This window comes from Takifugu flavidus, chromosome 6 (assembly GCF_003711565.1).
Source record: "Takifugu flavidus isolate HTHZ2018 chromosome 6, ASM371156v2, whole genome shotgun sequence".
Classification (NCBI taxonomy): Eukaryota; Metazoa; Chordata; class Actinopteri; order Tetraodontiformes; family Tetraodontidae; genus Takifugu; species Takifugu flavidus.
Genome location: NC_079525.1, coordinates 13,200,690 through 13,223,407, shown reverse-complemented (window position 1 = coordinate 13,223,407; position 22,718 = coordinate 13,200,690). Strand labels below are relative to the sequence as shown.

General features: G+C 46.1%; 5 protein-coding genes across 6 annotated transcripts in view; all 5 read right to left on the bottom strand.

Annotated features, from left to right (window-relative positions):
• The window catches only part of LOC130527842 (uncharacterized), a 4,770-nt gene extending 4,125 nt beyond the window's left edge, over positions 1 to 645 (bottom strand). Inside the window, exons 1-3 of the mRNA XM_057036620.1 lie at positions 247 to 645; positions 115 to 177; positions 1 to 31 (exon numbers count right to left, since the gene is read on the bottom strand). The exon at positions 1 to 31 is cut by the window's left edge and continues 2,125 nt beyond it. The gene's annotated coding sequence lies outside the window, so the exon portion shown is untranslated. The remainder of the gene's footprint in view (positions 32 to 114; positions 178 to 246) is intronic.
• A 2,899-nt stretch (positions 646 to 3,544) lies between these two features.
• On the bottom strand, positions 3,545 to 4,605 carry LOC130527715 (integrator complex subunit 2 homolog). Of its 2 annotated transcripts, none has more exons than XM_057036426.1 (4): positions 4,345 to 4,605; positions 4,193 to 4,266; positions 4,047 to 4,121; positions 3,545 to 3,966 (listed from the first exon to the last, which is right to left on the bottom strand). In XM_057036426.1, exons 2-4 carry the CDS (start codon positions 4,247 to 4,249, stop codon positions 3,730 to 3,732), a joined length of 369 nt encoding a protein of 122 aa, XP_056892406.1. In that variant the 5' UTR covers positions 4,250 to 4,266; positions 4,345 to 4,605; the 3' UTR covers positions 3,545 to 3,729. The 2 variants fall into 2 exon arrangements, with proteins under 2 accessions (XP_056892406.1, XP_056892405.1); XM_057036425.1 differs by having other exon boundaries at positions 3,545 to 3,969; positions 4,345 to 4,588.
• Positions 4,606 to 5,279: 674 nt separating this feature from the next.
• Positions 5,280 to 9,370, bottom strand: LOC130527647 (E3 ubiquitin-protein ligase HUWE1-like). Its single transcript, XM_057036336.1, has 5 exons — positions 9,276 to 9,370; positions 9,140 to 9,201; positions 8,999 to 9,055; positions 8,786 to 8,898; positions 5,280 to 5,579 (listed from the first exon to the last, which is right to left on the bottom strand). Exons 2-5 carry the CDS (start codon positions 9,191 to 9,193, stop codon positions 5,477 to 5,479), a joined length of 327 nt encoding a protein of 108 aa, XP_056892316.1. The 5' UTR covers positions 9,194 to 9,201; positions 9,276 to 9,370; the 3' UTR covers positions 5,280 to 5,476.
• A 2,254-nt stretch (positions 9,371 to 11,624) lies between these two features.
• odam (odontogenic, ameloblast associated) lies at positions 11,625 to 13,749 on the bottom strand. The gene is made up of 9 exons (XM_057036433.1): positions 13,468 to 13,749; positions 13,344 to 13,379; positions 13,208 to 13,255; positions 12,930 to 13,136; positions 12,779 to 12,835; positions 12,581 to 12,700; positions 12,034 to 12,066; positions 11,899 to 11,961; positions 11,625 to 11,804 (listed from the first exon to the last, which is right to left on the bottom strand). The coding sequence occupies exons 1-9, from the start codon at positions 13,525 to 13,527 to the stop codon at positions 11,769 to 11,771; spliced, it is 660 nt and encodes a 219-aa protein (XP_056892413.1). The 5' UTR covers positions 13,528 to 13,749; the 3' UTR covers positions 11,625 to 11,768.
• A 3,170-nt stretch (positions 13,750 to 16,919) lies between these two features.
• Positions 16,920 to 21,999, bottom strand: sparcl1 (SPARC-like 1). Its single transcript, XM_057036640.1, has 11 exons — positions 21,643 to 21,999; positions 20,742 to 20,797; positions 20,550 to 20,606; positions 19,464 to 20,465; positions 19,106 to 19,214; positions 18,680 to 18,801; positions 18,483 to 18,603; positions 18,279 to 18,415; positions 18,021 to 18,169; positions 17,347 to 17,495; positions 16,920 to 17,249 (listed from the first exon to the last, which is right to left on the bottom strand). Exons 2-11 carry the CDS (start codon positions 20,793 to 20,795, stop codon positions 17,221 to 17,223), a joined length of 1,929 nt encoding a protein of 642 aa, XP_056892620.1. The 5' UTR covers positions 20,796 to 20,797; positions 21,643 to 21,999; the 3' UTR covers positions 16,920 to 17,220.
• Between the last annotated feature and the right edge of the window lie 719 nt (positions 22,000 to 22,718).

Here is a 22,718-nt window from a genome sequence, read left to right as displayed (position 1 = left end):
AGCAATTTTGATTTGGGTCTGGACTCACATTCTGATAAATAAAATATATAAAATTAGTTGTTGTTTTTTTTTGTAAACTGACTGTGAATATATGAAAGAGGGTTAAATTCTTACCTCATTGCTATCAGAGGCACCGCTGGAGTCAGAAGAGTCACTGTCGGATTCACTACTAGAGCACTGTAAAAGAAAACGGAATGTTCAAATGCGTTCAGGTTCGATTCATCTCTTGTCTTTTTCTGTACTTACGGTGACGGGAGATGTGATCAAGCAGAGAACCATCAGAAGGAACAACATCTTGCTCACTTGGATCTGAAACTCACCGCTGACAGTCAGAGCAGCGTGCTACCACCGTTCAGTGGAAACAGCCTAAAAAGAAGACGACATTAAGCTCGTGCACGTAAACTATGAGCCGCTCCCTGTTGGAAACCCCATTGGCTTTTAAACAGCCCACATAGCTCTTCCACTCCAAAGGTGTTCTGCTTTCATGTGGTCGGCGGCTCCCAAGAAGCAACAGGCGTGGATGTGTTTGGATTTCCCAACTGTAGACTGTTGGCCCACATCCTGTCAATGATCCAGACCGACTTCAGGCCTTAGCTGACTCACAGCTGATAAGGCATGAAGAATTCCACATTTCGACACGGATCCCTCGTCCTCGGAGCATCACAATAACTGTGAACCTTTTGTTCTGTTGGCTGTATGGTTGGTGTTTGATGTGTGTTGTGAAACCCCGATGCCAGCTGCTGAGAGTCAGCCACCCAGAAAACAAAGGTTGCTCAACCTTCTCCAAGTGCTGCTCACGCCAGCCGTTGAATTTCACAACCTGCTGAAGATTAAGAGATTTATTGCTGGAGAGGGATGACAGAGCGGTTATTAAGAACGTATAGAACCCTGCGGTTCTGGTCGTTACAACCCCGCTGGGACTCTCAGCTCTATTGAGAGACATTAACCATGTTCCTCTTCCTGTGTGACAGACAGCAAAGCACCGTCTTGAATGCTGCTCTGCTGATTTAGTGCTGCTTCGTGTGCCCCTGCGTGGAAAAGTGGCCTCAAGGTCGACCTTCTCGTAGAATAAAAATGCAGACTAAATACATCATGATGAAAATATAATGATTCCAGCTATTGGGACTGATAGAAAGTTGGGAATGTTCTTTGGTTGCATGTGTGTGTGTGTGTGTGTGTGTGTGTGTGTGGTGTGTGTGTGTGTGTGTGTGTGTGTGTGTGTGTGTGTGTGTGATGGAGCGGTGAGAAAACATGTTTCTTTGTTCTGTTTGAGGAACATTGATGGGGCGAGACGCTTTCAGGTTAACACACATTTCATGTCGGGTAAATGTCCAACAGTGGAGACGATAAAACCAAGTGAACCAAAAAAAATGGTGATTTTGTCGTGATTTAAGAAGAAAAGCAAATTCTGGTAGACAAAAGACAGAATGAAGGGATGTTTTGCCTCAGTGATGTTTATTCTTGGAGACGGAACAGAAAATACAAGCTTTAAATCGACACGTCTGCCTGAATTTAAACTGCTCTGCTGCCCCGACGAGGCGTTTTTAAACGCCATTCGCTCAGGTCGGATCCAAGCGCGGAGCTTCGGATGTTATTAACCAGCAGTGACGCCGGCGGTGGTGGCCGATGTGGCGGTGGTGGCCGATGTGGTGGTGGCCATCGTGGTGGTGGTGGCGGCGGTGGTGGTGGTGGCGGTCAGCAGTGCGTTGAGGAGGGCGAGCAGCTGGTTGATGATTACCTGTGGATTCTGTGTTGGCGCCACGGTGGCGCCGTTGTTCTGAGGGGAGAGATGAATGTTAGGGTGCTACAGGCCTGGACAGCAACAGACAGCAAAGTTCTCACCTCATTGGAGCCAGAGTTGGATTCAGATGATGAACGAGCGACCCTTCTGGGCGCCATCGCCATCTGATGATAGACGAAGCAGATCAAGTTCATTTTTCTCTTTCTTAAAAGCTTTACGAGTGAAACGTGACATCGATGCTGAAAAGAATTTAGCTCCTTACAGGCTGGGCCAGAGCGAGGCTCAGGAGGCATCCAAGGACAAAGACCGTCTTCAGCATGGTTCCTATGACAACACCTATGGAGAAGGAGAAAACACCATCAGACGACAGAATCTTTAAAACATCAGCACCCCCCCACCCCCCCGACCCAAAAGAAATACTCAAAAATCCCGACTCCAACCTTCAGGAGGGAGGTTGTAGTTGTAGTTGTAGTTGCGGAGGGAGGTTGTAGTTTGCTCCGACTGATGCCGAGCTCTTCTTTTATACAGCAGCGGCGCGTCCACTTATTGGGAAACTGCAGCCGATCCTCTTCTGCAACTTTGGACGGTGAGGAAATCAGTGGTGATCCATCTGAATCCCACCTGGGAGAAAAAACAGGCGTTGATCCGCTCTGTCTTTTAGAGATTTACAGGTTTCGCAAAGTCAAACGCCGCATCCGAATTAGTGGAGGGAGGGGTTGAGGAGGGAGTAGGACAACACCTCAATGATTACCCCAATAGGTAGACATTTGTAATTACCATCATGGGTTGTTGCCCCTGTGCAAAGGATGATGGGATACATTGGTTGGTCCCAGGATGTGTGCATCAACAGGTTGCAAAAGACGGACCTGCGTTGTCAGTCGCCAGGACTTGAAGCCAGAGGCTGAGAGGCTTCAGCCGGCTCACTGGTCTAAGTTCACAGATTTACTGGGGTTTAAAATCTCTATGCAGCATTTGGGATTTGATGATCTTCCCCACGTCAGCTCACACCTCAGAATGAGCTCCATCCCCTGGGAAATGTGGCCTGGAACATTGAACAAATTAAGGGGAAAATTGGTTTTTCAAGTGGGAGTTGAGAAGCTCTGATGGAACGGCAGCTCCATGTTGAAAACTTAAATCAAGAGGACATAATCTGTCCAGTCAGGGGGAGGGAGGATGTGGGCAATTACTTGGGGGCTAATTAGTATTAGCTAAGGAGCATTGAGGAGGTGAAAGGCTTCGTGCACGTTTGAGCTCACTGAATGAATCGTACACTCCCAATCGAATAGATCCTGCTGAACAATCTTAGATCACATATTTGTCCTCCATCAGGTTCAGATTTTTCAGGTGCTCCAACACCCCTCTCCTCTCCTCTCCTCTCCTCTCCTTCTCCTCTCCTCTCCTCTCCTCTCCTCTCCTCTCCTCTCCATAGTTTAACCTTGACCTCTGACCTCACTGAACTGTTCAGTTTTGTATCTGCAGTGATATTTTGTATTAGCACGCATGTGTCTGTTCCTCTCCTCTTTCTGTCCTTCCACCCTACACTACCCCCCCCCCATCAAGTTTTCTATTTGTCATCTTTACACTTTTATTAAGAACTGACCTGCAGGGGGGATTTTCAGAAATAATTGAAACTTTTGTTTCACGTCATATTTTGCAAATGTAATCCAGTATTATTCAGTGTCAATAGAAGACACATTAATCATCTGTCTTCATAAGAGTTTTAGATTGTTTTACTGCCTATATCTGTTTCAGTAGACAAATAAATTTAACCAACATCAACAACACAAACACATCATGTGTCAAACAAGTTTTTTTTATTGTATAAAACCACAGTAGCCCAGAACTATGAGGAGATAAACCAAAAGTTAGTAACCACAAAGAGCAGAAAGTATTTCGAAAGGCACAAAAGGATAATATTTGACTAAAATGCACCAATATCGTGCATTTGAAAAGTAAAAGAATCCTGTTGTATAATACAGGTTTCATATTTAGGTTGTAGCTGCGGCAGTGGTGGCAGCGGTGGTTGTGGCAGCTGCAGTGGTGGCTGCCGTGGTGATGGCAGCCGTGGTGGTGGCAGCTGTGGTGGTGGCAGCCGTGGTGGTGGCGGCGGCGGTGGTGGCGGCGGCATTGTTAGCCTGCAGGATGTTTATGAGGAGTTGCATCAACTGCTGAACCTGTTGTGGAGACAACTGGGACGGGGTGCCGGTCGGCCTGCTGCCTCCTCGCTGCTAAAATTTAGAAGCGTCAGCACAAATGCTGCAGAGTTGCAGGTGCGACTCTGAAAGAAGGAAAAAAGGTGGGTCACCTCGTTGGAGTCAGAGCCGGAGTTTGAGTCAGAGCTGGATTCGGAGCGAGCGAACCGCTTCAGCGCCTGGCCCATCTGCAGGAGACAGAGAGTTAGTGGTGGCCCCATGCTGCTGCTGCTGCTGCTGCCACAAAGATCTCACTCACAGGGTGAGCCAGGGCGCAGCTCAGCAGGAGCCCGAGCAGCAGCGTCACTCTCAGCATGGCGGCGGCGGTCAGACCTGCCAGGGGACAACAGACAAGGACAACACATCAGACACGGCAGCGCTGGCGATGGCAGAGAGGGAAAATTCACTCGCCTTCAGGGCTTCAGGAGCGGCAGATGGTCCTACAGCAGACGTCGAGGGCCTTGTTGCTGCGCTGCTCCTCCACCATCACTTTTATACTCCCAGGCAACCCCCCTGTCAGCCCGCTGCACTGTTTTGGGAATATCAATTATTAGGAAATCTGCCACTGGAACGGTTTGAGGTGGTACATTTGGTGGGCTGCGCAATTATCCAGGACACGCCTGAGGAGTGTGGCAAAGGAGAACGTGCACGCTCCACACAGACAGGCCCAGAACATTTTTCCCATCAGGCCACTGTGCTGACCACCGTTTTTGTTTATTTTTTCAAGACTCCGTTAATGCAGATGCTAATTTGCTATGATATGATATGCTATATATGAGGCCATGAGCGGGTGTGGAGCATTGCGCACGCTTCATCTCGCCCCTGAACCTGAGCCGCCATGTTTTAGGGGTTTTTTTGGTCGCCACCTGTACGAGGGGGACCGCATGGGAAGAATTTCGCGTTGCACCTCCAGCGTTGCTAAACTTCGACTCGTGTTGTTGAAGCTCTGTGGTCTCGTGGTCTTGCTGTATTTGTATTTTTGTGTGTTCATCAAGAATCTGTCGGCTCATCACGTGAATGGGCTTCTTCGGGTTTCAGACACAGCAACGATTTCAAACCGGTTTCATGTCTAGACGCCATAGTGGTCAGCTGAGTTGAGGAATTTACTATTTTGTTTCTCTATAAAATATGCTTGAACATCATTCTCCTACTTTTCCCTTGGCGGGTTGGCCTATTGGCTCCGATCTGGAGAACCCTCATTTTTGTGAAATGTAGGAAGAACTCATAGTCAGCAGGAGCTTTGCGTGAGTTTAAAACAGAAAAATGCGTAAAACAAAAGGAAAATGGTCTTCTAAACATGGGGTGCATGTTTTTTTATGCACATTGACTGCACACACCAGAAGATAAAGCTTTAAATTTAGGTTTTATTTAAGAGAGAGAGGAAACATGTATGATTACGAAACAGGTCCACATTTCTGCTAAAGCTACAGTGATTAACAGCCAACAGAAAACAACAGCCACCACAGGAAAACATATTACTATGACTGATTTATGGTTAATATTGTTCCGCAGAGGTTGTAGCAGATGCTGCAGATGTTGACATCTACCCAGAAGCCTGCAGCAGAAGCTGTAGCAGCTGTGGTTGCTGCAGTAGCAGCTGTAGCAGCTGTGGCTGCTGCAGTAGCAGCTGCAGCAGCAGCGGATTCGGCGCCACTGTAGTTGCAGCTGTAGTAGAACCTGCAGCTGTTGTGGTTGTTGCAGCTGTTGGTGGCGGTCGTACGCTTTAAGAAACCGGGGAAAAAAAAGACATTTTAATTTCAATTTACAGCACTTCAGCACCTTTTAGTCGTGGAAAATGTCAAATTGTTAAAGAGGAGCTCACCTCGTTCGATCCTGAACCAGAGTTGGAGTCTGAACGAGCGAGTCGCTTGCGGGCCATCTGGATGGAGACAGTCCCAAAAGTTGCATGTTTAATATTCCCTCATTGACTCAAATGGCGTCTGTACGCCCATGTTGCACTTACAGGTTCAGCCAGAGTGAGACTCAGGAGGCAGAGGAGCACAAACACCTTCAGCATGGTTACAGCTGCAAGACAAGAACAAAGACAGTGAGATACCAGGAACCTCCAAAAGAACACCAAGGAAGAAAGTTCTAGTTACATGGAAGTGGTCACAAGCTCTGCAGGCTGGTTTGAAAAGAACTGAGAAGATGCTGCTGCTGTCCTGAACATTGAGGTTTATATAGATGTGTAGAGGACGGATGTTTACCTTGACAGCGGGCAGCCTGGTTGTGAAATATCAGGTCAGCTTTTACTCAGAGAGTTCCAGGTGTGGTTGATTAAGACAGAAGAAACCGCATCTGGAACTAAAGCTCACAATACCAATACTGACTTATCCATTTAAACCCTTCCAAGTGTGTGTGTGTGTGGTGTGTGTGTGTGTGTGTGTGTGTGTGTGTGTGTGTGTGTGTGTTCTCACATAAGTTGCATAAGGGGCGCGAACATCCGCATTCTGCTAATTAACTGAGGACATGAAGACAAAGTGGGACCATTCTGCTGGTCCTCAAAACAGGACTGAGGGTAAAGACATGCTTCTAAGGTTGAGGTTAGACTTGGTCTAGGTTAGGGTTAGGGGTTTAGCTGTGATGGTCGGGGTAAAGGCTTTAATATGCTCGTGCCTGCCCACAAAGTGGTCGTGTCCGTGTTTGCTGTGCAATACCCTCTCAACCCCCCACCGGAAGCATGAACCAGGCTAAAGGGTAAGAAGTTGTGTTTTGTCTGCAAAAGTCCATACAAAGACAGAAATGTGAGTATGTGTGTGTTTTCACGCTCTTGAAGCCATTTCTCACCCTGCATGTGTGTCAGAGAGTATTGTTTTATCTGTTTACTTCATAATTAATATGAGATCACTTGCTGGCAGCTGCCGTCGCTATAAATAATGGATGAGCTGAAATATTTGTCAGCCTTTTTTTGTGATGCAACTGGGTGTGAGAAGTGATTTCAAGTTCCCACTAAACCCTGATAAACAGAGTGTGGTCAGCTGAAGGCAGACAGTTACATCACTGCTTTAAAGGTAGTGCACTCGTATCTTTAGGGATCACATCATCAAAGATTTTCATATATTATCCATAATCCTCCAGCTTTTGGTATTTCACTTTAATGACATTGGGCATTAACATTAATGGATGACATCAAACAAATCTTTCGTCAATCTTATTAGTCAACTTCTGGATCCAGTGGTTTGATTTATTGGATTATAGTCAATCGAGTAAGATCCTATTCCTGCACAGGAATGCCTCGTGTCATTATGATTTAAACCAGTAGGGGGCGCGATTCCATCCCTTATCTTTGCACCTCTCACATTGATTAAGCACAATTCTGCAATATCGTGAGGGAATTTTGATAATGGTAAATCAATAATAACCCTCAGATCCCTGAAAGTTGGATCATCTGGTATCCTACTAGTTATACCGTAACTCCAACGCTGTTGCATCTTCCATCTTTATTATGTGTGTTTCTGAAAATAAAACACACACCTGCTTCCCTGTGTGTTGGGGCTGTGTAATATTTCAACATTGTTAATCACAGGGCTGATGAGGGAGGTAGGCCTTCTGCAGGTTTGTTCTAACCTGTGTTGGGTTGGGTGAACACGCTTTTCTTAGAAGATGACGCAATGTTGATGAGGGCAACGTGATATTTCTGTCAGGGTTATTTCAAATTAATAATTTAAAGTAATAGGTTGGACCTCATTTTGCTTTCAGAACTGCATTAATTCAGCTACTGTTGCCTCTCTATCATGTGGAATCAGTCTGTCCATTCGCCTCCAACCTCTCACATCAACAACACATTTTTGTCCACACAACTGCCCGACGGGATATTTTCTCTTTTCCAGGCCATTCGCTATAAATCCCAGAGAACGTCCCAGTAGATCAGCATTTTCTGAAACACTCAGACCAGCAACAAGTCACATTCAAAGTCACTTAAATCCCCTTTCGTCCCCATTCTGACGCTGCTTTGATCTTCAGAAAGTTGTCTGGACCACGTCCACAAGCCTGAAGGAGTTGAGCTGCATCCACTGATGGGCTGATTGGCTGCAGGTGTTACCAAGCAGGTGCCCAGGTGGCTGTAACAAACCTGTGCACCCTGCAGTGAGAGGATGGATCAATGTAATAGTGCAGGTGTCACTTTACGTAATATTCCACTTCTTTTCATAAAGAGAACGTCTCTGATTTTACACCAAACGAGGTTAAAATGTTGTCAAGCGTAATCTTATTTGATTGCCTTTGATACATTCGGTAGGGAGGACATTTTCCTAATGCTAAAGGTGCTTTGACTTATTTAAAAACTTAGAAAAGGTGACATCATCGCCATACTGTTTTTGCCGTAAGGAAAAATCTGAAAAGAAATTGCCACAAATTTCCACAGGCAAACCACAGACGTCCCCTTGAGATCACCTGCATGTGGTGAAAGAATCTTCTGGATCACCATTCTGATGATTGTGATCTAAAATTTTCACGTGCCACAACAAACCTCATGAAAGCAAGTTTTTTTTTCAAATAATACATTTATTTGGTTGAGATTTTCCCTTCTGATATAACAGGAGTGCAAAGAAATTCCTAGAGTCGCAGAACTCTGCAGTTTTCAGAAGAGTTTTGAGTATTTAAGCTTCTGAATAAGAAGCTAAAGAAGATAAAGCTTTAAATTTAGGTTTTATTTAAGAGAGAGAGGAAACATGTATGATTATAAAACAGGTCCACATTTCTGCTAAAGCTACAGTGATTAACAGCCAACAGAAAACAACAGCCGCCACAGGAAAACGTATTACTCCGACTGATTAATGGTTAATATTGTTCCACAGAGGTTGTAGCAGATGCTGCAGATGTTGACATCTACCCAGAAGCCTGCTGCAGCAGCTGCAACAGCAGCTGCAGTAGCAGCTGCTGCTGATTCGGCGCCACTGTAGTTGCAGCTGTAGTAGAACCTGCAGCTGTTGTGGTTGTTGCAGCTGTGGTGGTGGCGGTCGTACGCTTTAAGAAACAGGGGAAAAAAAGACATTTTAATTTCAATTTACAGCACTTCAGCACCTTTTAGTCGTGAAAAATGTCAAATTGTTAAAGAGGAGCTCACCTCGTTCGATCCTGAACCAGAGTTGGAGTCTGAACGAGCGAGTCGCTTGCGGGCCATCTGGATGGAGACAGTCCCAAAAGTTGCACGTTTAATATTCCCTCATTGACTCAAATGGCGTCTGTACGACCATGTTGCACTTACAGGTTCAGCCAGAGTGAGACTCAGGAGGCAGAGGAGCACAAACACCTTCAGCATGGTTACAGCTGCAAGACAAGAACAAAGACAGTGAGATACCAGGAACCTCCAAAAGAACACCAAGGAAGAAAGTTCTAGTTACATGGAAGTGGTCACAAGCTCTGCAGGCTGGTTTGAAAAGAACTGAGAGAAGATGCTGCTGCTGTCCTGAACATTGAGGTTTATATAGATGTGTAGAGGACGGATGTTTACCTTGACAGCGGGCAGCCTGGTTGTGAAATATCAGGTCAGCTTTTACTCAGAGAGTTCCAGGTGTGGTTGATTAAGACAGAAGAAACCCCATCTGGAACTAAAGCTCACAATACCAATACTGACTTATCCATTTAAACCCTTCCAAGTGTGTGTGTGTGTGTGTGTGTGTGTGTGTGTGTGTGTTCTCACATAAGTTGCATAAGGGGCGCCAACATCCGCATTCTGCTAATTAACTGAGGACATGAAGACAAAGTGGGACCATTCTGCTGGTCCTCAAAACAGGACTGAGGGTAAAGACATGCTTCTAAGGTTGAGGTTAGACTTGGTCTAGGTTAGGGTTAGGGGTTTAGCTGTGATGGTCGGGGTAAAGGCTTTAATATGCTCGTGCCTGCCCACAACGTGGCCGTGTTTGCTGTGCAATACCCTCTCACCCCCCCCACCGGAAGCATGAACCAGGCTAAAGGGTAAGAAGTTGTGTTTTGTCTGCAAAAGTCCACACAAAGACAGAAATGTGAGTATGTGTGTGTTTTCACGCTCTTGAAACCATTTCTCACCCTGCATGTGTGTCAGAGAGTATTGTTTTATCTGTTTACTTCATAATTAATATGAGATCACTTGCTGGCAGCTGCCGTCGCTATAAATAATGGATGAGCTGAAATATTTGTCAGCCTTTGTTTTGTGATGCAACTGGGTGTGAGAAGTGATTTCAAGTTCCCACTAAACCCTGATAAACAGAGTGTGGTCAGCTGAAGGCTTTAAAGGTAGTGCACTCGTATCTTTAGGGATCACATCATCAAAGATTTTCATATATTATCCATAATCCTCCAGCTTTTGGTATTTCACTTTAATGACATTGGGCATTAACATTAATGGATGACATCAAACAAATCTTTCGTCAATCTTATTAGTCAACTTCTGGATCCAGTGGTTTGGTTTATTAGATTATAGTCAATCGAGTAAGATCCTATTCCTGCACAGGAATGCCTCGTGTCATTATGATTTAAACCAGTAGGGGGCGCGATTCCATCCCTTATCTTTGCACCTCTCACATTGATTAAGCACAATTCTGCAATATCGTGAGGGAATTTTGATAATGGTAAATCAATAATAACCCTCAGATCCCTGAAAGTTGGATCATCTGGTATCCTACTAGTTATACCGTAACATCTTCCATCTTTATTATGTGTGTTTCTGAAAATAAAACACACACCTGCTTCCCTGTGTGTTGGGGCTGTGTAATATTTCAACATTGTTAATCACAGGGCTGATGAGGGAGGTAGGCCTTCTGCAGGTTTGTTCTAACCTGTGTTGGGTTGGGTGAACACGCTTTTCTTAGAAGATGACGCAATGTTGATGAGGGCAACATGATATTTCTGTCAGGGTTATTTCAAATTAATAGTTTAAAGTAATAGGTTGGACCTCATTTTGCTTTCAGAACTGCATTAATTCAGCTACTGTTGCCTCTCTATCATGTGGAATCAGTCTGTCCATTCGCCTCCAACCTCTCACATCAACAACACATTTTTGTCCACACAACTGCCCGACGGGATATTTTCTCTTTTCCAGGCCATTCGCTATAAATCCCAGAGAACATCCCAGTAGATCAGCATTTTCTGAAACACTCAGACCACTCTGTCTGATACCAGCAACAAGTCACATTCAAAGTCACTTAAATCCCCTTTCGTCCCCATTCTGACACTGCTTTGATCTTCAGAAAGTTGTCTGGACCACGTCCACAAGCCTGAAGGAGTTGAGCTCCATCCACTGATGGGCTGATTGGCTGCAGGTGTTACCAAGCAGGTGCCCAGGTGGCTGTAACAAACCTGTGCACCCTGCAGTGAGAGGATGGATCAATGTAATAGTGCAGGTGTCACTTTACGTAATATTCCACTTCTTTTCATAAAGAGAACGTCTCTGATTTTACACCAAACGAGGTTAAAATGTTGTCAAGCGTAATCTTATTTGATTGCCTTTGATACGTTCGGTAGGGAGGACATTTTCCTAATGCTAAAGGTGCTTTGACTTATTTAAAAACTTAGAAAAGGTGACATCATCGTCATACTGTTTTTGCCGTAAGGAAAAATCTGAAAAGAAATTGCCACAAATTTCCACAGGCAAACCACAGACGTCCCCTTGAGATCACCTGCATGTGGTGAAAGAATCTTCTGGATCACCATTCTGATGATTGTGATCTAAAATTTTCACATGCCACAACAAACCTCATGAAAGCAAGTTTTTTTTTTCAAATTAAACATTTATTTGGTTGAGATTTTCCCTTCTGATATAACAGGAGTGCAAAGAAATTCCTAGAGTCGCAGAACCCGGCAGTTTTCAGAAGAGTTTTGAGCATTTAAGCTTCTGAATAACATTTCCCAGCCGACGTCTACGGCTCGAATAGGAACGGGAAGTTGGATTGAGCCTGGTGGGGAAACAAGAATCAATTAAACCGAGAAATGTGATGTTTTCACCCAAAAAGACGCTGATGAAAGGATCATAGATAAGAAAAGCCCCACCTCATCCACCCCAGGGCCGGACGCATCGCCACGTGGGTGGGGTAAAATGGTCGTAGGCTCTGTCTGTGTTCCCAAACAGGTAGAATTTTAAAAACAGAGCATTAATTTGTAGCGTTTAACAGTCAACAGGCTCACCTTTTCCGGTTGGACCTTAGACTGGGAGGACTGCTAAAACAGGAAATATAGCCAAAGCATTAAGGAAGACATTATATTTTACACTGTATATGTGACGGCAACCTGTGGCAGCCAAAAACCTACAGGAAGTCTTACAAAAAAGCATCTGGGGAAATGTGTCTGATAAAAACAAGAGATTTCAGTTGTTCTTTTAGTTGCTTTGCTCGTATGACATAACAACATAATTCAGTGCAATGCAATAAAATCCTTATACAGCGAAAAAAAATCACCTACTTATATGAGCACTAACCAAGATCAGTTACATTTGCCCTCTTTTGTTCCATTCTGCTCTTCTAATGTCATTTGTGTGACTTTGTGCTGCAGGAATGCTGCAAATTTCCCAGCTGTGGGATAATTGATGGTTATCTTACTCCCGTTCTTATTCAGAAATCTCAACAAAACAAACACGATGTACAAAACTGCCAATTATATGTTAATATTTTACTGGTTTATAAAACTGCAGAAATCTAACACTCGAAAGGTGGAGAACTGTCTTCTCTCATCTGACCTGCAGAGGGAGCTGTGGTCTCTGCGTTGCCCTCTCCAAATTCTGTCCGTTGTTTGGGGGCAACAATGCAGTGCTCCTCTGCTGAGGGTAGCCATAAGGAGGCATGAAATACCCAAAACCCTGCAGGGGACGGGATCTCTGTAAGTCTTTGCTGAAAAAAATACGCAATCAATGGAGATATTCGCTCTTGGCGTGCACCTGTTGTCCAGGCAAATGAGGGAATCCATACGCTGGGTACTGGAACTGTGGGAACATCTAGAGGATTTTCCAAACAAGGATTATACTCAATTTACAGTAATCACATGTAAATGAATGAATAACCATGTCAAACCTGTGCTGTTTTTGGTACCTGGACAGGATTTAGGGGTGATTGAGGGCCATTAGCAGCATTTGGGTCCTGTGGCTGCTGCTCTTGACCATTAGGTAGGAGAACTGGTGTAAGCTGACTGGCCTGATTGGGGAAGAACTGGGGATTGAAGGGAGCCACCAGCTGTGGATTCCAGTTCAGCAGCAGCTCAGGCTGCTGTAGCATCAGCTGTGTTAAGATGGACGACGCCTGTGGATTAAAGGCTCCGGTTCAGTCTCAGGTTGGTGTTTAAGAGCCGTTATGGGTGTTGAAGAACCTGCCTGTGTTTGTCCAAGCGCTGCCAGAGTCAGTCCATTCAGCCTCAGGACCTAAACAAACAATAAGATTGCGCTGAAGGAAGAAGCCTCAGGGGAAATCTTTGATTTCCTCGTCACGTTTTTCTTTTTTCTTTTTTACCTCGTTGCTGTTGCTGGCAAGGATTCCAATCTGCACCTGAGAGGGGAATTTTGAGTCAGACATTTGAGTCATTTTAGTAGATATGACAGATATTTTTGTTAGCAGGTCACAAGTGCCACTGTACCGGAAGAGTGATGCTCGTCTTGAGCAGACAGAGCAGCAGAATGACGGTCTGGAGCTCCATGATATCCTGCAGTCCACAAACCTTTGTTAATAGCGTCAGTGGCACAAATGGCAGCAAAATAGGTATTTACTGCCTCTCTGCCTCTGCAATTCCTGTCTGTGTCCCCTTCGTGTCCACCTGCCTTTTAAATCCTGTCCCTCAGGGACGCCCAGCCTCTGACAGACACCCGTCCTGACACTCAGACACAACACCGGACAGGTGAGTGTGTCATTAGGCACAGGTCACGTCTCTGAGCAGCGTGTGGCCGTCTTGAAAGAATAAAGAATCTTTGGCTGTGTCACATGGGCCAAAAAAGCTCTTGGTCAGACATTGTGTCAGGGGTTATTCTTCAGATAATGGCTGTTGTGCGTTTGCTGACTAATGTTGAGGACAGTGGGCAAAATACTGAAGCACAGTGATGTCACAGAGGTGAGACATAAAGGCTTTAGGTCATTGTATCAGTGAACACTCTGGTGGTCATAAACTCATCCCAGGTATCCACACCTGGCTTGATGTAGTCAAACCTTCTCCTGCAGCAGCAACAGTGACTTGAACCAAATTAAAGCAGATTAAATCGTTACTTCTTCCTCACTCGAGCTGGATGAGTGGGTGTATTTCCACTCCACCCCTGTAGGGGGCAGCATTGGCTCATAATTAACTGGTCGAGGAACTTCTTTTAACTGGTTTCACAGGGAGACACTGGCAGACCCTTTGAGTATGAATCACCTCTATTCTCAAATCAGAATATAACTATAGTTTAGGTATATGTGGAACATGTAGACAATTACAACCCGTTGCCACAACAGCTGTATCTTGGCACCTATAGTGACAGGGACAAGAGCAGGTTTAATCTAGCAGAGCTGTGAAAATCAGTTTTCATTAGTCTGACTGGAGTTCAAAATATAACAGATTTTATTGGAGTTGGAAAAAATTCAATTACAGTCATTTTTAATTGAAAGTGAACAGGCAGTGAACACTCAAATCCAGCAGTGTGGTGGACATGGACATCCTTCTTTGGGAAAGGGTCCCACGTGTATCAGACTCTGAGGCTGCAGGTGGGACTGTTCAGTCAGACAACTGTGGATTAAACTTTATTGCATGCGATTGTTTGCAACATTAGCAGAGCATCAATTTCGCAACATAGAAGCAGGTTTGGCGAGAGGCTAATGTCTGCCTCGACATACAATACAGGGAATTAAATCCAGAGCGCCACCAAATAGAGCTCCGGAGCACAGGGCAAGTTTATTGGGGCCCCACGCTGGAGTCGGGACCCAACGACCAATCTGCCAAATCAGTTTCGAGGACATTTTGATGTTTGTCTCACATTTGCAAGGTGAATGAGACGCCAGCGCTGACTGTCGCAACCAGCAAACATCAGCATTAACTTGTTCAAGTCTATTTCCTCATCTCGACATCATGAGAAGTCCTATTTTCAGCACAACAGCAGAGGTCATGCGTCGGTTTTGTGGAGGCTTTTGGGAGCTTCTGAATAGAATCCAGCTTGCGATGCGTCTAAATATTGTGGACTGTGGTCAGCGGGAGGCAAACAACTGACATCAGCATGAAACGACGGAGGAGGCGTGAAAACAATCGGGTTTACGCCGAACCGGCCTCTCGCAGACAGAATACTGTTTACGAAAAGCAGAAAAACGTCCAAATACGGCAGAGAGACGCGCAAAAGCAGATCCATGTGCAGAAAACTGGTCGAACGTTAAGGGAGAAGGTGTGAAAGGCTCCAAATGCTGCCTTCAAACGCAAGAACAACTCACAACTGCAAAGGCAGCGACCGCGAGTGAGGCTAGCTGGGTGCGTGGTCACATATTGAGGTTGTCTAGGAAAGTTTGTTGGGGGTTTTTTTTCCTGTTGCTGACTGCGCAGACAAGGTAAACACCCTCGGTGGCAGTCTGGGCTGCAGCTTTGTGCTGAATACACACTGTCATCATCGTAATTAAGTCACATTTCTTCCTGTTTGCCAGCTTAGCGACACGAATCAAAAGTCCTCGTTCGGTCCGCAACAGCGAGAACACATTAGCGCGTGTTTGTGATGCGTAGATCTCTGCAGGTTTACACCCAGGGATCCGTCTGTTAAGGTTAGTCGCACCGATCCACTGCAATCTGTCTGGGCTATTTTTAGATCCAGACAGCTGAATCACAGCGCTGCGAGCTGCTCCAAAGTAAATAGACATTTGGTTTATTTCGTCTATGGCAGGGAAAAAAATAAATAAATGTGTCATATCAGCAGATTTCTGTGGTTTGATGTCGCACAGTGGGAAGATTCACGATTCGGTGATATGGAAGAATAACGACTCAGCATTGCCTGGTTGACTTGGCCAGGACAGGCGTTTATTGATTACAGTATAGAAGAAGAAACGTATATTATGCAGCTACTCTTGACACCAGTTCGTTTTGGGACGTCCTCAGGGGCCCTCATTCGATTAAGTCTTCGTCCGTGTCCATCCCAGAGGCCTCTTCCTCTTCCTCCTCCTCAGTCAGCAGCTCAGGCGAACGCCTCCTCCTGATGGGAGTCTCAGCCAAGCGCTGGAACCCCGGCGGTCTGGCGGTGGCACCCGACCGTGGCTGGTTGCTCAATGTGGCTGCTGGGAACAGGTCGGGATTCAGGGGGGCAGCCTGCGGGTCTCCACCGGCGGTTCCTTGTGGCAAAACAGGAAAGAGTGTGACCTTCCCCCCCGCGGCGCCCTGAGCCAACAGCTCCTGCAGGTTGAGATTGTCTGGCTGTCCCACGGCAAAGGTCCCGTCTCGCTGGACTGTTCCGACAGGGATTAGCGGTACCCGACCTACTTGCGTCCCGACCGGCTGGATGAAAAACGACCCACCCAGTTGGATGAGTCGTACTGAAAGTTGTTCAGCATTGGATTGGGTCCCGGTCCCGGCCGCCGCTCCGTTGCTGTTTGCGGCCAGCTTGGCGAGCGCCTCGGCGCTGGCTGAAAACACCCCCCCCTCCACGGCAACAGCCCAGGCCTGAAACACAAGCCACAGCGTGCAGAACATGTTGGCGCTCACAGCAGGTGGTCGTCGGGCACCTTCGCCTCGCTTAAATAGGCAGCGCCGCGTTGGCCGGCGACCAACGGCGGGCCAATCCGCCTTCGCTACTTTATCATCAAAACAGCAAGTCATCGTAATCACGGCTATTTTAGTGCTTTGTGGGCGTCAGTGTTGGGGATTAAGCGGTAAACCAGGTATTAGCCACCGTGTTTTGGCCGTGTTGTCGTTTCTCCGGGCCCAGGTTCCGACATCATGACCCAAGAGCTTTATTTCAGCCCAAGGAAACATGAAATCTTCTGACGGTCAACAGAACAAATTGTGATTAACAAGAACGAGCGTCACGGCGTCGCTCGCGTCACTCGCTGTTTTTAATGAATTATAAGATGCCACAAAAAATAAAAATAACCTGGTTGAGCTACAATCTGCTTTTATGTTTTCTAACAATACAAAACTGTGTTTTATTGGCTTTAACATACAAAAACAACTACAATCAAAGTTCTTTTGGTCATTAATTGCTACACTTTTTTCCCCTGGTAGTCGACGTTCCCGGTGCGGAACATAACCAGCTACGTGTAACTCATCCTTACAATCTATTTAAAACTGAATCACGGAAACTCTCAACAGATGCAGATGTAAAGCGTCTTTCCACATTTACAGAGTTGAGGGTGGCTTCTCTCCGCCGCCGCCAAGAGACGAGGAACAAAACGAAGCTCAGAATAACTGGTTGACGTCCATGTCCTCTGCGGAGACAAACATAGGCATCAGAAAATGGCAGTGTGGGTCAGGTGATGCTTCCTGAGGGTAGAGCGATTGTTTCGTGCAAAGACATGCTCTCACCGTTCCTTATGCCAAAACAGGAAGTCCACTCTTTAAAGGAGACCTGTTTGTCCTTGTCAGCGTCGCACTCTTGGAAAAAGCGGGAGGTGCAGTGTTCCATCGGCACCAGAGGGACTCGAAGTGGAGCGAGCTCCGAGTGCGACAAGAACCTGGAGGACAGGACAGGTTAAGGCCACAGGCAGGGTCTGGTCCCACCACCGATGTCTTTAATCTTTTAACAATCCAATTCAATCCAACTTTATTTATTGACTCTCTGTAACAATCAAGATCTTGTGTAAGTGCTTCACAGTAACCCAGAGACCCCTCCCACCCCCACCACCCCCCATCCCCACCCCCCGAACAAGCAGGTGTCGGGAAAACCTCCCTTTTAACAGGAGGAAACCTTGAGCAGGACCAGGCTGGTTCGTAGGAAACTCGGGTGAAGGAGGAGGGGAGGAGAGAAGGAGAGGGATTGTACTGAAGACGAAAACTGGGTCAGCGGGGTCAGAGGTCAGTGGGCAACTATGGGGTCAGCGATACCTGTAGAGAGACACCCAGAGGGAGAGAGATGCTACCAGCTTCTCCAGCTTGGCCTCTAAGGGCCTTGTATTTTAAAAAATGCTCTGGATTTGGCAGCCAAGGAAGGGACGCCGGCTCCGTCCTGGGGACTGTGGAGGGACACGTATGAGGCGCACCTGTCAGATGGGTGCTGGTCCAGCTGGGCGAACTGCCAATGTACTGGGTAGATGTACATGTTGTAGTTCTTCTCAAAGTCCTGCGCCAGCAGCTCAGCCGAGTGATTCCCGGCATGCAGTCTCCTCTCGCTCTCAAAGATTTTCTTCACCTGCGGGACAGAGGGGAGCAAATGTTCTTATTGACCTTTTCCCACAGACTTTAGGGGGTTTTTCTGCCCGGGCGACCGTTTCAAGGGCTGCGGTGTTCACGTGTGTTACTTTGAAACGCTGTTTGGCGGTGAGGAAGCCAGGGGTGGCGGAGTCGTGCTCGTAGAGCTGCAGCAGCACGTTTTTCAGCCAGTCGCGCATCCGCAGAGGGAACTGGACCAGCTCGGCGTCCAAGCACGAGGGAATGACTGACGGACGGAGAGAAGCGTCAGCGTTGTGCCAGCACCTTAAAACGACACAGCACCTGAGGCTCACGTTTGCACGGGCCGGTGTAGTCCAGGTGGAGCCTGTGTCCCCTCTTTGTGCCCTCCAGGTTACATTTAGCCGCAAAGAGCTGACAGGACGAGTCGTACGTCTTGTTGTCCGTCCCGCACACCTGCGGCAGGAAGGACAGGATGACGGGGAGCAGCGGCGAAAGTCGCCCGCCCGACAGCATCCTCCTCTGTACTTACACTGTCGAAGTCGTTCACGCTGGGGGGACATTCCGACGCCTGTTGGCACACACACCCCGGCTTATTGTCGGCATCGAGTTTGCACGTCTTTCCACGCTTACAGGGGAAGTTGGTGCACGGATCTAAAAACAGGGAACCACATGGCAATGACTCCCGAGCTGTACTCTTGGGGTGTTGTGCTGCCTTTAAGGAACGAGTGTAATTGGAGTGTAATAAGGTGAAAGATGCGTGTCAGTCCTCTACATTCCTACGTCCCCCCCCCACCCCTTTGGTTTGAACAGGGATCGAATTCGACTTGGTCGCTCTTATTCACTGCCTAAGCCTGTTTTGGTAGTGATGAGACGCTCCATGTGGAACCCTTCGGAAAAAAACCGAGCCAGTCAGCGGATTCCTCTGTGGGAATGTTGGGAGAGTGAGTCCACCAACCAGCAGGAGCTTCTGGGTGATGCACGTGACCAGCAAGAGCGGACCTGGTGCTGGGGTAAAGATCGACCGTGGCTCTAATCTGCACTGGATTCATCCCGACTATGGAACCCTGGGGGAAAGAAACATAGATGTGACATTTGAAAATGACATGTTCTTGATGGGTTTGCCTTTATTTCAGCAACTTCAAGTGAGAACGTGGGTGAAAAATCACGTTTTAAAACTAAATTCTGCCTTTGGGAAGTGTTCACTTATCTGATGATTCTCCAGAACTACAGATCACCGTTCTGAGAGTGGCCGGTGAAGGTTCTGGGCTGAAGAAGCACAGTATCAGCAGAGACATAGCACAAAGCTCCATTACCCATTTCCCTGCCCTCCTCCTCTTGGCCTTGGAGCCTGTGTTTTCAGCGCTGCTGCTCTCAGACTCCTGTTGACTCTGTTCCTGTCCAGACTGCGGTTGTTCGCTCTGAGGAAAGTGTTTCCCCACCATGTGGTTCCTCTGCTGCTTTTTTGTTTTTCTCTTTGAGTGACGTCTGCTTTTCTCTTCCTCCTTTCCGCCCAACTTAGACATTGGGACATCGGCGCTCTCCTTCGGGTCTGGAGTGACCCCGTCTAATTCCTGGCCCTGCTCGTCTTTAGACGTGGCCTGTTGGTCCTCGTCGTGTTCAGACATTTCTCCGCCGTCTGCTGCCTCGGCAGAGTCGTCTGAGGCCGCCGGCAGCTCTTCCTCGCTGGTTTTCTGCTCATTACCTTCTGTTTCCGGGAGCAACTGGCTGTTTGGGTGTTTTGCAGGAGTTAGCGTGTGCAGAGCTTGTAAGAGTCCGCTGTCGGCAGCGTAGTCGAGGTCAGCCGGGATCTCGGACTCGGCGCTGCCGTCGCTTTCCTCAAACAGCGCTCCTTGCTCGTCGGTTTGGGCCACTTTTTCCACCTTTCTCTCAAGTGGCATCATTTCAACATCTATCTCTTCTTTATCCAGCATCTCAGCATCCTCCCCGTCCTCATCTGTCCCCTCTTCAGCATCTTCCCTGTCTAGCTGGTCGTTCAACATCTTCTCGGAGTCTTCGCTGATCTCAACAGACTGTTCCTTGCCTTCCTCCACCTCCGCTTCCTCCTCCTCTTCTAGCTCTCTTTCTTCCACCTCCTGCTCTTCCTTCTTTAGGAGCTCTGTCAGTTCTTCATCGCTCATCAGGACTGCTTCGGTTTTGCTGCTCCTTTTCGGCATCTTAATGCCTCTAATTTCCTTATTAGCATTAGCATTGTCTTCGGAACTCAGATCCTCGACTTCCTGTTCAGTGCCGCTCTCCCCCAATGGAAGGAGCGTAGGCAAAGCCTGTGGCTCATTAGCCTCCTCTGCAATAATATCCTTAATCAAGAATCAGAAGACACATTTATTTAACCATGTGAAGGCGCTGCTAGCTTTTATAAATCATTTACAGTTATACACCACCTTGTCTTTGGCCACATTTAGAGTCTTATGATGTTTGCCATGAGGTTTGCTTTTAACCTTGATATATTGGGGGGAATAAATTATGGACATCTGTTAATTTGCAGCTTTAATACATCAATATGTGACATGAAAATACATCTAAAGGCTAAGTTAATCAATTGAAAGGGATGTTTTAAAAATGTTCCCACTCACAGAAAGGGCAAATGTTGCCGCTAGTAAGTACAGAAACACGCAGCAGGCCCTCATACCTGGAACACAATGATAATGGGCTCATGTGGTGGGAAAAAAACAGGTTAAGAAAAGGCTGGTAACAGACAAGAGATTCTTTATTTGACTTAAAGATGTGAACAAAAGTTTCAATGTAAAATAGATAATGTTATGTGTTGCCAATGACCCTGACTGTTGTCAAGGTTACTGTCTCTGAAAATGCCTCTCTCTCTCCCTCTCTCTCTTCCTCTCTCTCTCTCTCCATCCCTCTCTCTATCTCTCTCTTTCTCGCCAAAGTCACATTCAGAGCTAAAGTAAACATCAGAAGCTAGCAGACTGGAAAAATGTTAAATCCACAAACGTTTTGTCTTCCTGCACGGCGGAAGAAAAGCTCAGCGCTCTGTTCCAAAGCATGCCAAAATATTTGTGTGTGTGTGTGTGTGTGTGTGTGTGTGTGTGTGTGTGTGGTGTGTGTGTGTGTGTGTGTGTGACAGAGAGAGCGATAAAGAGAGATAGAAACTGATTTCACCCTAAAACACAATGTTAAACTTCCGTAACATTAAGGAAAACTGGTCTATGATCAGTTAAAAAGTTAATTATGAAACAACTTTTAATTATGAAACAACTATCTCTATGTCATTTACATTAAAATGCAGAATAGAATAAAAATGACTATATTGTCTGTCAGTAGTATTAATATTTTTTTTCATTTTACCAAGCATTACTTTCTGATATCAAAGAGTGCAGTAATAGTTGTGCTTTCCTGATGATCTGAACAAATACTTCAATTATAAATATCAATATGAAGACTGACAGTAATTTTTATTCTCAATAGTTTTAGGTTTTGTCTTAAAATTAAATGGAAAAAGTCTAAATGTTTTGTTACCTGAAGCTGGCAGATGCAAAAAGATATGAGAATCCTGCACAAACTAAAGCAGTGAGCGTGGTATGAACCTGCGGAGATGATGTCCTTTTGTATTGGAGACAAGGCTCCCAATGCACACACACACACACACCCATGCACTCACACACACACACATACAGAGGGTCAGGGTCTTTTTCAGCCTTTGGGAGGGTCTTTGGACCACAAAGGGGACACAAAGAGATCTGTCAAAAGTTATATATTCTGATAAATAACATGAATAAAAGTATCACAAATGACGTGGAAAATTAAAAGATTAAAGCTATTTATTAAAATATATAATGTCTGAGCGGTCCCTAAACATTCGTGTAGTGCACACATTTGACCGCTAGATGTCACTATGTCAATTCACCTTATGGCGAGCATAGAGGAAATAAATATATTTAAAATATCAACATATTTTCTCACATTTTGGAATACGTTTTTTTTTTTTAAATAAAACTCTAATGATCCAAAATGTACAGCACCATTTGAGGAATTATACGTATATATTTTGCAGAGATTGGATGTAATCAGTGATGTGTAATTTTCGGTGTAGCTTTGACAGCTTTGAGCACTAAACAAGCACCATCCAGTAAGCATCTTGCAACTGTGCAATGTTTTGCTGGGAAACCTTTTGGTCTGCATTCCTTTGTGGATTTTTAATTTGACATGTTCCACCCACACAAATATTGCCCAATTTCTATTGCAATGGCATTCCCAGTCCACCACCAAATATCACAAATGCCATCCAGGCCCCCAAATCTCCCCAAATCCTCACTCCACAGACCAAAAAAAAAATAAATCATGACATGACCGTGGCAGAACCGCCTGCGGAGGCCATCAGAGGTCATCTGTCTACATGAGAAGGGTCAGTGAAACACAAGGCAGGAAGTCAAGGCGCAACATATAGTCAATGTATATTACCAGTGTTCCTGTATAGTTTTACATTCTGCCCACAGCTGAGGGTGAGACACCGTATTTAGCCAGGCTGTGACCAAAACCCACGGTCATGATGGTCTGTGGCCATCACATCTGCTGTAAGCGTCCAGGGGTTCCGA

Excerpts from the sequence above, each read along its gene's own strand:
- odam (XM_057036433.1), bottom strand. The coding sequence starts at position 13,527 with ATGGAGCTCCAGACCGTCATTCTGCTGCTCTGTCTGCTCAAGACGAGC. Across the intron at positions 13,256-13,343 it reads TTGCCAGCAACAGCAACGAG|GTCCTGAGGCTGAATGGACT; the intron begins GTAAAAAAGAAA and ends TTGTTTGTTTAG. Across the intron at positions 12,067-12,580 it reads GACCACAGCTCCCTCTGCAG|CAGTCCTCCCAGTCTAAGGT; the intron begins GTCAGATGAGAG and ends TTCCTGTTTTAG.
- LOC130527715 (XM_057036425.1), bottom strand. The coding sequence starts at position 4,249 with ATGCTGAGAGTGACGCTGCTGCTCGGGCTCCTGCTGAGCTGCGCCCTG. Across the intron at positions 4,122-4,192 it reads GCTGCGCCCTGGCTCACCCT|ATGGGCCAGGCGCTGAAGCG; the intron begins GTGAGTGAGATC and ends TGTCTCCTGCAG. Across the intron at positions 3,970-4,046 it reads CCGGCTCTGACTCCAACGAG|CAGCGAGGAGGCAGCAGGCC; the intron begins GTGACCCACCTT and ends TCTAAATTTTAG.
- sparcl1 (XM_057036640.1), bottom strand. The coding sequence starts at position 20,795 with ATGAGGGCCTGCTGCGTGTTTCTGTACTTACTAGCGGCAACATTTGCC. Across the intron at positions 19,215-19,463 it reads GGAGGAGGGCAGGGAAATGG|GGTTCCATAGTCGGGATGAA; the intron begins GTAATGGAGCTT and ends TCTTTCCCCCAG. Across the intron at positions 18,416-18,482 it reads CTACACCGGCCCGTGCAAAC|TCATTCCCTCGTGCTTGGAC; the intron begins GTGAGCCTCAGG and ends TCCGTCCGTCAG.
- LOC130527647 (XM_057036336.1), bottom strand. The coding sequence starts at position 9,193 with ATGCTGAAGGTGTTTGTGCTCCTCTGCCTCCTGAGTCTCACTCTGGCT. Across the intron at positions 8,899-8,998 it reads CTGGTTCAGGATCGAACGAG|CGTACGACCGCCACCACCAC; the intron begins GTGAGCTCCTCT and ends TGTTTCTTAAAG. Across the intron at positions 5,580-8,785 it reads CTACTGCAGCTGCTGTTGCA|GAATCCGCTGCTGCTGCAGC; the intron begins GCTGCTGCAGCA and ends TACAGTGGCGCC.